Genomic DNA, 12,463 nt, shown 5'->3' on the forward strand with positions numbered 1-12,463 from the left:
AGCCCTCGCCCACCAGCCATTCCCAAATTTTGGCCAAGGGGAGATGAGGCACAACTCGCTCTTCTGATAACATCTGCTTCAAAATCTCAAATCCTGGCCAAGTCCCCAAGATACAGATATTTAAAAAGTAAAGTCTAACAATCATATACATTAAGAATTACACATTTTATACTTAGCTCAAATGTTAATAAATATGATAGAATAATTGGGATCATTTAAATTTTGGTTGAAATTAAACCTTTTAAAAAAATAATATAGAAACAATATTTTTCTGCTCGTCCTTTCTGCAAAATGCCCTGGTAAATTCTAAGAGAACAAGCACCTTTTTCTTCAGGCCCTGACAGAAGGGCTCCTTTCTCGGGTCATTCAAGCTCACAACTAGCCAACTACACAACTATGAGTGACCGTGGTAGTCTGTGAGACAAGCTGTGGAAGCCTTAGAGAAAATACCTTAGTGACAGTGACACCCACCGCCATAGAGTAGCCCTGGCAGGCAGATCCTGCGCACAGAAAGTCTAGTGCACACACCTGTCTGGAAGCGCCCCAGGTGTCCAGCCGTCACAGTGAATCTGTAGCCCCACTCGGTGTTGCTCATGTCCGAGGTAAAGCGGTAATACAGAGTATCTCCTGGGTCACAGGAATCAGAGACAGATCAAGCAACAGGTGTTTCTGATGAATATATTACATCTATTTATAAAGCCTCCAAAAATTTCCCTTCTCACTTCATGTGAAGAGTCTATATAACCATGTATTTTTTTTTTTTACTACCTGGGAGCTCAAAGTCCTTCCATTTCTGCTGAGACCCACTGAAGTTGTGTCGATCCTGCTGGAAGTCGCTGCTGCTGGACATGGCCAGCTCGTCACAGCCTTCCTCGGTGTTACACTGGGAGTCGAACTTGATGGAGAGGTAGATTGCACCGGGGATGTGAACTTTGTCCTGCAGAGGGGAAACAGAACACACCTGATGGTACTGCTCATTGGCTGTGTTCTGCAGGCAGCCTTGAGCCAAGTCCTTTCACTGAAGCGTGGGGTGTGAGAATGAGAACGTCACAGTCTCCGCCCTCCGGGAGCCTGCAGTCTGTTCCATCCCAGTGAAGGGGTTCTCAGGTGGTGAAGAACGCAGAGGGAGTCTTTCAGGAGAAAGCAGGACAGGAGGCAAGGTAAAGAGTGAATTTCAGGCAAGGGAGCAGCACTGGAAAGCTGTGGCATGTTCAGGGAATGGCAAGGGTGTGGCTGGGTAAGTCCATGTGGAAAAGGGGCCAGAGGCAAGATGTGACCTGGGAGAGGTTGGCAGAGACATACTTTGAACATCGAAATGAAGTTCAGACTGTCCCGGGTGGCAGGAAGAACCCGGGGATAACTTTAAAGAGGAGAAAGCCTTGGTCAGGCTTGAACCTGACAACTGCTATGGAGCAAGGCCAGGTAGGGCCAAGCCAGGCCAGAAGCAGCGGATCAGAAAGGAGGGGCGACAGGAACCCCAGAGAAGGGAGGAGAGAGCCTGGGGGCAGTGGAGAGTACAACACGATTCCTTTTGGGGTAGAATAGGTACCTGATCAGATGTATCCATAGGGGTTGGGGACAGGACAGAGTGGGGAGTTGGGGTGAGACCCAGGAATGTGGAGAGGAAGAGGGTGACGAGGTTAGGAGGTTTACACTTCTGCACAAAAAAATCCCACTGACCAACAGCAGGTTCTGAACTGCTTTCTGTTATCCACGCTGTGGCTGCAGGGTGCCCTTCACCCAGAGCTGATGTCATGCCAGCTCCAACATTTCTCAAAGGGCTAAAGAAACGCACACGACATAAGTCAATGACAATAGCTTAGGTCGCCCCACCTGTGGCTCATCCAAACTCCCACCTCTCTCCATCCAGATACAAAGTTTAGGAGGGAAAAGATGACGATGTTCAGTTCTGGGTAATTAAAAAGGAGCTGGAGACCACAGGTTTGGATCCCTGGGTCTGCCTGAAAATCAGGCTGAGGGTGTGCTCAGGCTTCTGAGCAGGTAGAGGGCTGGGGAGGGAAGGCCACCACTGGCGAGACCTCAGGACAGCTCTCGCTCGCTGTCATGTGCAGGCACAGGTACTAACCTAAGGAAGGGGTGGCGGCGGCCGTGGTCTCCCAGAGCAGCCAGGTCATCAGGGGACAGTCAGAGTAAGAGCAAAGGCTGGCCCTGTGGCTTGACTGGTTAAGAGAGCTGGATCCCACACGGCCAATCATGGTTCGAATCTTCTCCCCAGAGTCTTAAAAAAAAATGTGCTAAGCGTGTGTGTATGCACGTCCAAAATCCTGACAGGATGAAGAGATGGAGGAGAAGGGGTTGTGGACCGACTATCCCTTCTCACTTTCTCTGTCTCTCTCTTTGGTGAGTACACATGGCTTCTGGTAAATTAAAAAAAGAACGAGGGAACTAGCAGTTAGCGTAATGGCTATGTCGCTGGACTCCCATGTAGTCGACCGCGGTTCGCGTCCCGGACCTGGTGGCTTAAAACCCACGCCGGGCGCGTGTGCGTGCGTGCCCAAGATCCCGAGAGGAGAATGGAGAAGGGACTGAGGCGTGGCCATCCCCTCGGGGGGGTGACTTCTCGCTTTCTGTCTCTCTGTCTGTCTGTCTCTGTCTGGTGAGCACACGCGCCCTATAGTAAAAAAAGAAAACCTATTAAAAAAAAAAAATGAGAAAAGAGTCAGGTTGAACCTAGACCCATGCGCAGACTCTCTGCTGAAGAAGTCAATGACTCACTCTGAGGATCTTGTTGTAAGACAAAGAAATTCCTTTAGGGCCAGCTGGCTCACTTTTTTCTATTAAAACAATAAAGTTTGGAAGAGTGGACCTGTTGAACAGACTCCCTGGCTTTAAGGAAGCAGATGCAGCTTAGTCTAAGGAAGCATTTTCTTGGTCAGACCTGCAGAGGGGCCTGCTGGCCTCATGCCCTGAGGCTGGGTGAGGTTGGCTGACTCTGGCTCATACCTCGAAGTTGGTGTTGTTGTTATATGGGTGTTTGGACTCCCTCACTTGCACCTCCATTCCCGGCTCCTCCATGAACTGGCAGGCAGCCAAAGCCATGGTCCCCAGCATGTCCTCTCGGCAGCCCTGGAGTACCTTCTGCAGGATCTGGTGGGACACAAAAAGGCTGAGGTCAGGGCCTGCCAGCAGCATGAAGAAGAGAAGGGAGAGTCTACATCAATCAACCCAAGGCTCACCAAAGGAGCTGGCATCATCCTGGACCGAGAACAAACCTCTGAGCTACCCCCGCCCCAAAACCAACCCCGCCTGCCACCTCTATTCAAGCAGGTCCTTGAAGTAAACCAGGACACTGCAGGCCTTTGCGCCTAATACTGCCTCAAGGACATCTGAAAGAACCAACAGAAGCATCAGAGACAGTCTTAGCCCTGGAACAGCTCCCAGCCGAGCAGGTAAGTAATGACAGCACAGTGAGACAAATGCCCGATGTGAGGTGCAGAGTGAGGGGCTCCACAGCACGAGTCGGGGGAGAACATGTCCAAGAGAGGGACTGGTAGGTGTACAATGGCTCTCTTTGGCCCCCTTCAAAAGGTGAATATGGTAGAGCAAACCCGCCAGCACCCCCAGGGCTGGGAGGCTGGGAACGGACCCAGGGGGTCTAGAAACTGGTGGTGTTCTTAGATGGGTCATCAAGGACTAGAGGGGAAATGAACCTCCTCATGGACTGCGTATGTATGTGGGGGAATGGGTGAGAGTGGCAGGAAGACAGGGATGAAAAAGAAGGTGTCAAATGTGATTCAAGGCTCAGAAGATGATGCAGAGATAATGTAAGTGGGGCCACATGGGAAGGTCCCAGGTTCACGGCTCAAGGCCTCTCTCAATACATGGGAAGTGAGCATGCAGGTGCATGGGATGGTTGGGGTGGACGCAGAGCAGGGACCCTACTGGGGGTACCTGTCTTCGTTTCTCTCTCTCATGGAAGAAATAAGTAAATAAACTAAAAAATAAGTGACTCAAGATTGCTGCACTCAGAAACTGGGAAGATGGTGACAAAACCTTCTGGTTTAGGTGGGAATAGCCTCCAGGGGTCTGAGTTCTAGACCAGGATATTTCCTGCCATGCTGGGTCTTCTGCTTCTATGCAGTAGGAGATGGAGAAGATGCTCATAGCCCTGGGAAGGTTTGCTAGCCCAGCAATGGCTTAAAAGAACAAGTTGAAGACCTGAATTAAAAACAAAATGGACCAGCAGATGGCATAGTGGTTACATTGCTGGATTCCCACATGGCCAAACGTGGTTTGAGTCCCAGACCCAGTGGCTTAAAACTTATGGCGGGTGCATCAGTGTGCGTGCCCAAGATCCCAAGAGGAGAATGAAGGAGAAGAGACTGTGGGAGAGGCCTTCCTCCCTGAAGGGCGATTTCTCACTTTCTGTTTCTCTGTCTCTCTGGTGAGCGCACATGCCCTATAGCAAAAATCTCTCTCTAAAAACGAAACAAACAAAAACAAAACAAAAGATTGCCTCCAACGTTCACAGTGAAAATGAGAGAAGTGGACCGCAGAGGCGGCACAGGCCCAGGTGAGAGTCCAGAAGCTAGCCACCTTGGACAGGCCACCCTGTCAGGATCACAGTGTAGCACAGGTGTCGGCGCTGGCAGAGTCTGACTGGGGGCAGATGTCCTAGAAACCATGGTTTAAAGCAGAACACAGAAACCTCACTGGACTTCAGAGGCAGGCCACCAGAGAGTCAGAATTAACCCTGGCCCGGGGACTTCACGTGTCTGGACATGAGGAGAGATGGGCTAGCTAAGTGTTAGACTTGTAGGTGGGAAACGATAAGGCAGAACACCAACACAGGTAAGGAGGGACCATTCATTCAAATTCTCCGGGCACTGAGTCTGTCCCAGGCTGTGAGTTCGGCTCTAGGCCAGTGCCAGAGAATTTGACATAATGTGTAGAAAGGCTGCAGGTTAACCTGGGAGAGGCATTCACACCTATGGGAGCCACCCAGCACAGGTGTCCTCTCTCCATGATAGACACGCTAGATGGCTACTCAAATACCATGGGGGCAGCAGAACCAGGAGGCGGGGACAAGGGAGAAGCCCGGCGAGATGAATGTTCGTCTACCTTCTCCCATTGGTGCTTTTCTTCCAGCTGCATGAACATATCCAAGATGTAGGTCATATGGGCAGGGCCACTTAGCTCCAGGATGTCTTCGCTCATTGGCACGTGCCCAGGCCACTCGGCAAGCAGGGACGCAAGCACATGGCGGGCATATAGGACGGCTGTGGCCTCATTCACACGGAAGAGGTAGTCCCGGATGGCCCTCTTACTCTTGCAGTTCAGCTCCTTGTGCAGGAGGGCGGCGCTCTTGCTGCGGCGCTGCTTGGCGTAGCTTTGCTGCAGTTCGCTCTCGGTGCTGGAGATGAGCTTCTGGGTCACTGGGTTGGATTCAGCAGTGGCTTGGTCACAGCGGGAGGGCCGGGACTGCAAACCCAAGGTCACCATTAAGGAAGCCTGGGTTTCTCACAGCTAGGGGAGGGGAAGGAGGTCAGGGGTACAGGAGTTTTGTTGTCTCGGCGGGGTGACATACCAAGCACGGCAAGATAATCATGTCTGTATCCACAGCTTTGGCGCTCTGCTCTTCCAGCCTCAGGCTCTTTCTGGGCTGCCACCTCTGAGCCAGAGACCGGATCCTTTCATCTGTGGTCAGCTCATCTCCATCAAACCTGCGGACAAGGAGAGAAGAGGCACAGCGTGTAGAAAGGCTGCAGGTTAACCTACAGCTCAGTCTGTCAGCAACGTTGGTTACCTCCCCGTTATCACATCATCAGAGGATCACTTTCTGTACTTTGTAAACTGTATTCACAGCATTCGCTAATTCGCACATGCAGAAATGCTCATGTACTCTTGTGGCAGAAGATACAAACCATCCCCCAGGATCCATTCTCTTTTAAAAACAAAGGTCCTGGGACCAGCAGTTAACGTAATGGTTATGCCGCTGGACTCCCATGTAGTCGACCGCGGTTTGAAACCCAGACCCAGTGGCTTAAACTCACACCAGGCACGTGTGCGTGTGTGCCCAAGATCCTGAGAGGAGAATGGAGGAGAAGGGATTGCGGCATGGTCATCCCCCTTGGGGGGTGATTTCTCACTTTCTGTCTCCCTGTCTTTCTCTGTCTCTCTGGCAAGCATATGCGCCCTATAGCAAACAACAACAAAAAGACAAACAAATAAAAAACAATGGTCCTTGGAGTTTTAGTAAGAGCCACAGTCACCCAGCTGCATACCGACTCCTCACTCCCAGGAGCTGGTTGTGGACATGCAGTGACGTTCTTGCCGATGGAGAGTGAGTGCAGTACTGCGCCACTGGTGGAGCCAGCCCTGAGACAGCCGGACTAGGGATGCGCTCCTTTGTCCACCTTCCCTGCTCCTCTGGGCTGGGACCCAGAGGCGGTGTGGGTGAGCCACTTCCACGGTGCAGATGAGACCACCACCCTTGGATGGCAGGTCGCTTTGTGAAGCAGAGCTGCCCAGCCCTCCAGACCACTGCCTGCCCCTGGACTATTACGTGAGAGCAAAACAAGTTCAGTCTGCCCTGGGCCGTGCCACTTCTGGGTTCTTAGTTAAAGCAGCTTAGAGGACTGGCAGGTGGCGTGGGGTTGTGACACTGGACTCCCACATGGCTGACTGTGGTTCACGTCTTGGACCTGGAGGCTTGTTTTCTCACTTTCCCTTTCTCTCTCTCTGTCTCTCTCTGGTCAAATTGAAACAAAAACAAAAGATAACAAATAAAGTTAAGTAAATTAAAAAAAAAAAAAGGAACTTAGACTGCACCCTAGCTAATGCAATCCCACATCTTCTCACAAAGGATTTGAGACATTATCTGAGAATTGCATATAGCCCAAAAGAATCAGGAAATTAAAAAATGGAAGAGAAATTACATCAGAATTTGCTACAAATTAGAATAAGGAGTCAAAATTAGAATTGGGGGTTGAAAAAGAAATTAGATTGTTGATATGTGAAGTTCTACACGAATTGAAGAACTGAGCCCAGAACCAGCTCTGAACTTCTTGGCCAAGAAATTGTTAATTATATAATAAAACATGAAAAAGTTGAGAGTAAGTTGAGGAAACAACATGAAAAACGTGTTTTTGAGGAAAAACATGAAAGTAACTTACGGTGGTAAGGAAATACTGGGCCATCGGGAAAGTCATGACAGATTTTTGCATAGAAAAGTATGTCATGACTTTCCCGATGACCTAGTAAAAACAAATACCAACAACGAAAACAATAGCCTCTTGAGCAGAAGTCCCGCTCTGTGCTGTGTGCTCTCTGGATTCCACAGGAGACACCTTGGTGACCATGCTAACGTCTGCATCCATAAAATGAGTTCACTCTCAGAGGCAGGCTGTAAGAGGAACTCAGGACACACTTCAAAGATGACGCACGCAGGGCGGCATGGGTCACCTTTCACATCACTTCATGAAGCTACAAACTGGCTGCACGTGCGCCTCCTGCACATGCGCTCCCAGGCCAGGAGGTACACGTCCTCCGACCCTCACTTGCTGCGCTTCAGTTGCACCTAAATGTCTCTTACCTCTTCTGAACCTCCAGGAAGAAAGAATCGGTCCTTTTCATCTGCAGCTCATATATGGCCCGGAGAATGTGCAGAGGGGCATTGAGGGCATCGTGAGCCATCTGCAGGCATAGCGAGGAAGCAGGGAGAGACGATTAAAGGGCTGTAACACAGCACTGAGAATCTGAGCTCAAAGAAACAGCACTGTCTTAAAAGTCACCACAGGTTATAACGAGGAACATCATATGTGTACTTTAAAAAAGCACATGAAATAAGACCTTGGGCCAGCCCTACAGTGCAGTGACTAAGCGCTGCACACTGGAAACCAGATCCCACATGGCTAACTGTGGTTCAAATCCTGGCTCTAGCAGCTCGAAGAACACATCGGCTACAAGTGTGTGAGTACCCAAATCCCAATGGGGGAGGGGAGGGGAGGGAAAGGGATTGCAGTGTGACCACACCCTGTTAAGGGGTGCTCTCTCTCTGGCAAGTGCACATGCTCTCTGGCAGTAAAGAAAAAATAAAAAATAAAGAATATCTGGAGAAATAGGTGATAGACATTAAAAAAAGATAAGCACTAAAACATGGTTCATGGTGGCATGGTGGTTGGGGTGGCTGGATCCCAGACAGCTAACTGCAAGGCTTGAGTCCCAGACCTGGTCTCTTAGCCTTCAGAGATATGGGTGTGCATGCCCAAAGGCTCAAAGGGGGAGTGGAGGAGAGAAAACTGTGGCATGGTTAATCATCCTAGGGGGTGCTTTCTTGTTCTCCTCCCTCATCTCTCTCCAGGAGGTGCATGGACCCCACAGCAAATTAGAAAAAACAAGAACAAACACAGACTAGAGTCTGCATTGTTACTGTAAACTTCGAAGGAAACTATAAAACAATGAAACATCACAAGAAATACTATGCTGATAAAACACGATGCTAATCGTCAATACTCATCCACCACATTGCATTCACGGCTAGCTTCTCAGATATAGCGGTCTCACCCTCTAGTCTGACAATGAGCACGTTAATCTAAGCACTGGGGGCCAGCAGGTGGCGTAGTGGTAAGGCACTGGACTCCCACATGGCTGACCACAGTTTGAGTCCAGGACCTGATGGCCTGAAAAATCACACGGGGCATGTGTGTGAACATGCTCAAAATCCTGAGAGGAGAATGAAGGAGAAGGGGCTGCAGTGTGGTTATCCTCCCTGGCCACACTGGGGGGGGAGGGGTGATTTCTCACTTTATCTCTCTCTCTGTCTCTCTGGCAAGTGCACGTGCCCTGTAGCAAAAACCTCTCCAAAAAAAAAAAAAAAACCACAAAACAAAACAAAAACGTCTTAAGCACCTTACTTTCCTTCGCTTTTTAAGAAAGTTCCTTCTTCGGGGCTGGCAGGTGGTGTGGGGGTTAAAGGCGCCAGACTCCCACATGCATTTTGAGTCCTAGACCTGGCAGCTTGCTTTCTCACTTTCTCTCTCTCTTACTCTGTCCCTCTCTGGTCAAAATAAAATAAATAAATAAGTAAAGTTAACTATAATAATGCTTAAAAAAAAATCCTTCTTGGGACCAGCAGATGGCGTAGTGGTTAAGGCGCTGGACACTCCCACATGGCTGACCAGAGTTCAAGTCCTGAATCTGGTGGCTTGCTTTCTCACTTCCTCTCTCTCTCATTCTCACCCTCTGTCTCTCTCGCCTCAAACTAAACAACAACAACAAAAAAAATGAATGAATAAATACAATAAAATAAATAATAAAAAAAAGATTATAAATTAAAAAAAAAAATTCCTTCTTCTCAGAGCCAGCAGATAGCATAGCGGATTCTCTCATGGGTGACCGTGGATCAAGTGCTGGACCTGGTGGCTTGAAACTCATGCCAGGTGCATATGTGTGAGTGCCCAAGATTCCAGGATGAGAATGGAAGAGAAGGAACTGCGGGGTTATGTCTCATTTTTCCCTCTCACTGTCTTTGTCTTTCCCTCTCTCTCTCCAGCCAGAATGCACACCATAAAGAAAAAACCTCTTAAAAAGAAAAGTTCCTTCCTCTCATGTGAAAGAGAAAGAGAGACAGCAAGAGAGAGACGGACAGACAGAAACGGTAACCTTGATAGGGTCTGACTGGGCTGCCACCCTCCCATGCCCAGCCTTCCACTCAGCCAGGAACACAGGTGTGCCCATGTGTGCATCTAGTGTTCACGCTGACTGGGGACCACCTGCACCCGCGTCCTCCCAGGCGGCTCCAGTATCAAGCAGTGGCACCCTACCACCTGTGCCACTGCAGCTGGGCCTTGATTTTTTTATGGCTACTTGTTTGTCTAACAGTTTCTTTTTTAAATTTTATTTTCATGTTTTTCCTTTATGTAAGAGACACAGGGAGAGAGAGAAATAAAGGCACAGAGACAGATATAGGAATCTTTGATAGTGTCTCACCATGTCCTGACCCTCCTGTCTCAACCTCCCAATCAGCCAGGACTGCAGGTATGTACCCCTACGCCACCATGTTCAGGCTGGTCTGGGACTGATCCTGGGCCTCCCTTGCAGCCCCCAGTCCCCCAAGCAGTGGTTGCTACCTGTGTGCCACCATGGCTGAGCCAAAAACACTGTTTAGTCTCCACAGAGTCAGAGCTTTCCAAGTCCAAGCCCTCACCCATTTCATCATTCTGAGGAAGAGTAAATAATCCAGGAAAAGTAAGAGTATTTCTGAGAAAATCTGATGGGGGTGAGCTATCACTTGAGAGTTCATGGACAGGCTTTAAGGCTTTGGTAAACCCTAGAAATCACAAGCAAAATTTTACCTGCATATTTTAAAGTGTATCTTATAGAAAAGAGGGTCTAAAGCTTTGGAGGTCCATGACCTGAACTGACAAGGACTACTGCTATGAGGCTTTCCCATTCTTCTGGATCAATTCTGCAAATACAGGTGGAGGCGTTAGGAGATGAATTCTTTCTCAAGGCACCAGAGTGAAGCATTCTCACGTTTAGCCTGAAACATGGTCCAAGGTAACGAAAACCCATTTCTTAGAAGCCACACGGGGCCCAAGAACATACCAAGAAACATATCCTGGTGGGCTCGTCCAGGCCTTCGAGAGGGTCTAGCTTTTTCTGCTCCGGTTCACCAGGGCTGCTGACCGGCCGCTCCATCTCCTCATCTTGCTCGCCTCGCTCATCCAGCTCGAGGTCTCCATGCTCCGCCAAAATGCTGATCTCCTTTTTGGAGGAGTACAGCATGATGGACAAAATCTACACAGAAAGAAAGCCAGGCAGGGCAGAAATGTGAGCACCATGGCGCGAGAGGGTCACATGGTTTTTTAAGCAGGTATGGGCTGAAAATATTAGACCCCTTTTTTTTCCCCCCATAGGGTATGTGTGCTCACTGGAGAGAGACAGAGAGAGAGAAAGTAAGAAGTCAACCCCTAGGGAGGGATGGTCATACCACAATCCCTTTTCCTCCAATCTCCTCCTAGGATTTTGGACATTTTATTTAAATGTATTGTATTTATTTTAATTTGACCAGAGAGGGACAGAGTGAGAGAGAGAGAGAGAGGGAAAGTGAGAAAGCAAGCCTCCACGTCCAGGACTCGAACTCTGGTTGGCCATGTGGGAGTCCAGCGCCCTGGCAGCCCTGACCTAACTTTTTAAGATCTCAAAATTCACATAAAGTATGTGAAATTAGTGAAAAAACAAAAAAAACATGTTCAACTATATTTGTAACCAAAGAAATGCTAACTAAAAATTACCTTTAGGAGGGGCCAGCATCCTCTGACCCAGCAACCTAACTGTCAGGAATAATGGAATAATGTAAAATATGTAAAAAGTTCACTCGCATCATGGCCAAGGAAGCCTTAATAATGGTAAGAAACTGAAAACTGCCTTCATGTGTTAGATGTGGCCACCGAAAGTGGTGGTTATGAAAGCTAGACAGAAACTTAGAACGCGCACGTCGTGTGGCCTCGGCTTACTTGCCTTCCATGCTCCCTGCACAGCCTAATTTTAGCTGTGCACTACAGATGCAGTGAGAAATCGGAAAACGTCAAAACGCTAACTGACAGCTGTGTTTGGGGACTGCGTAGAGTTTTTCATATTCTATCATTCAAATAATTTACAAAAATTAACTGAGGGCCGGATGCTGGCACAGTGGTAATGCAATGCTCTGAAATGCTGGACGCCCCCTCGTCCCGAGGCTTCCTGGTACACACCAGGTACGTGCGTGTGTTTGGGATCTGGGCTGACTCCAGCTGCGTGAAGACCTCGCTAGGATGCTTTCTCTTTCTCTGTGTCTCTTTCATGGAAGAAATAAATAAGCAAACTGTTAAAAATTAATTTAAAATATTTCCTAAGAACAAGAGCTTAAATGCTTTCTTGGTTATTCACTTATGTGCCTTAGCATATTTTCCTTAAGCTTAACCAAACCCTCTTAGAGCAACTGAGAGCTGCTCTTCAAATCCAGGCCTGTGTGACTGAGAATGGCTGGGTCACCCCCTCCCACAAAGCAGTCACCCTTCCCCAACCTGAAGTGGGCACTTGGCACAGACAGTTCATAGGGGACCATGGCAATTACGCTAAGAAAAGGCTAAGCTTCAGGGGGAATAATAATAAAATCTAAATTATCAAGTAAAATCCTACATATAATAAGCCTAAATGAGGACAAATTTAGAAACTGCTTTTAGCTCAAAGGAACTCTGGAGGGAAAATAATTCAAAGATTCACTTTATTACCAGGATATAATTAATGGTCAATCATATGTTTCCATAAAACACCTCTCTTCCAGTGTTCTTTAAAAAAAAGAAAAAGAATTCTTTTATTTAACTTTATTTATTTATTTATTTTAATGTGGTCAGAGAGGGAACAGAGAGAGAGAGAGAGAGAGAGAAAGCATGCTGCCAGGTTCGGGACTTGAACCACGGTCAGCCATGTGGGAGTCCAGCACCCTAACCACTACGCC

General features: G+C 48.4%; 1 protein-coding gene across 1 annotated transcript in view; it reads right to left on the bottom strand.

Annotated features, from left to right (window-relative positions):
• Window positions 1-12,463, bottom strand: part of ZZEF1 (zinc finger ZZ-type and EF-hand domain containing 1) — a gene marked incomplete at its 5' end in the record, with an annotated part of 151,332 nt that overhangs the window by 11,054 nt on the left and 127,815 nt on the right. Inside the window, 8 exon segments of the mRNA XM_014583836.2 lie at window positions 12-93; window positions 529-627; window positions 769-937; window positions 2,965-3,108; window positions 5,083-5,442; window positions 5,549-5,684; window positions 7,556-7,656; window positions 10,570-10,761. Coding sequence (XP_014439322.1) covers window positions 12-93; window positions 529-627; window positions 769-937; window positions 2,965-3,108; window positions 5,083-5,442; window positions 5,549-5,684; window positions 7,556-7,656; window positions 10,570-10,761 — 1,283 coding nt within the window.

This window comes from Tupaia chinensis, unplaced genomic scaffold, assembly GCF_000334495.1.
Source record: "Tupaia chinensis unplaced genomic scaffold, TupChi_1.0 Scaffold144899_1, whole genome shotgun sequence".
In the NCBI taxonomy this organism is placed as follows: domain Eukaryota; kingdom Metazoa; phylum Chordata; class Mammalia; order Scandentia; family Tupaiidae; genus Tupaia; species Tupaia belangeri.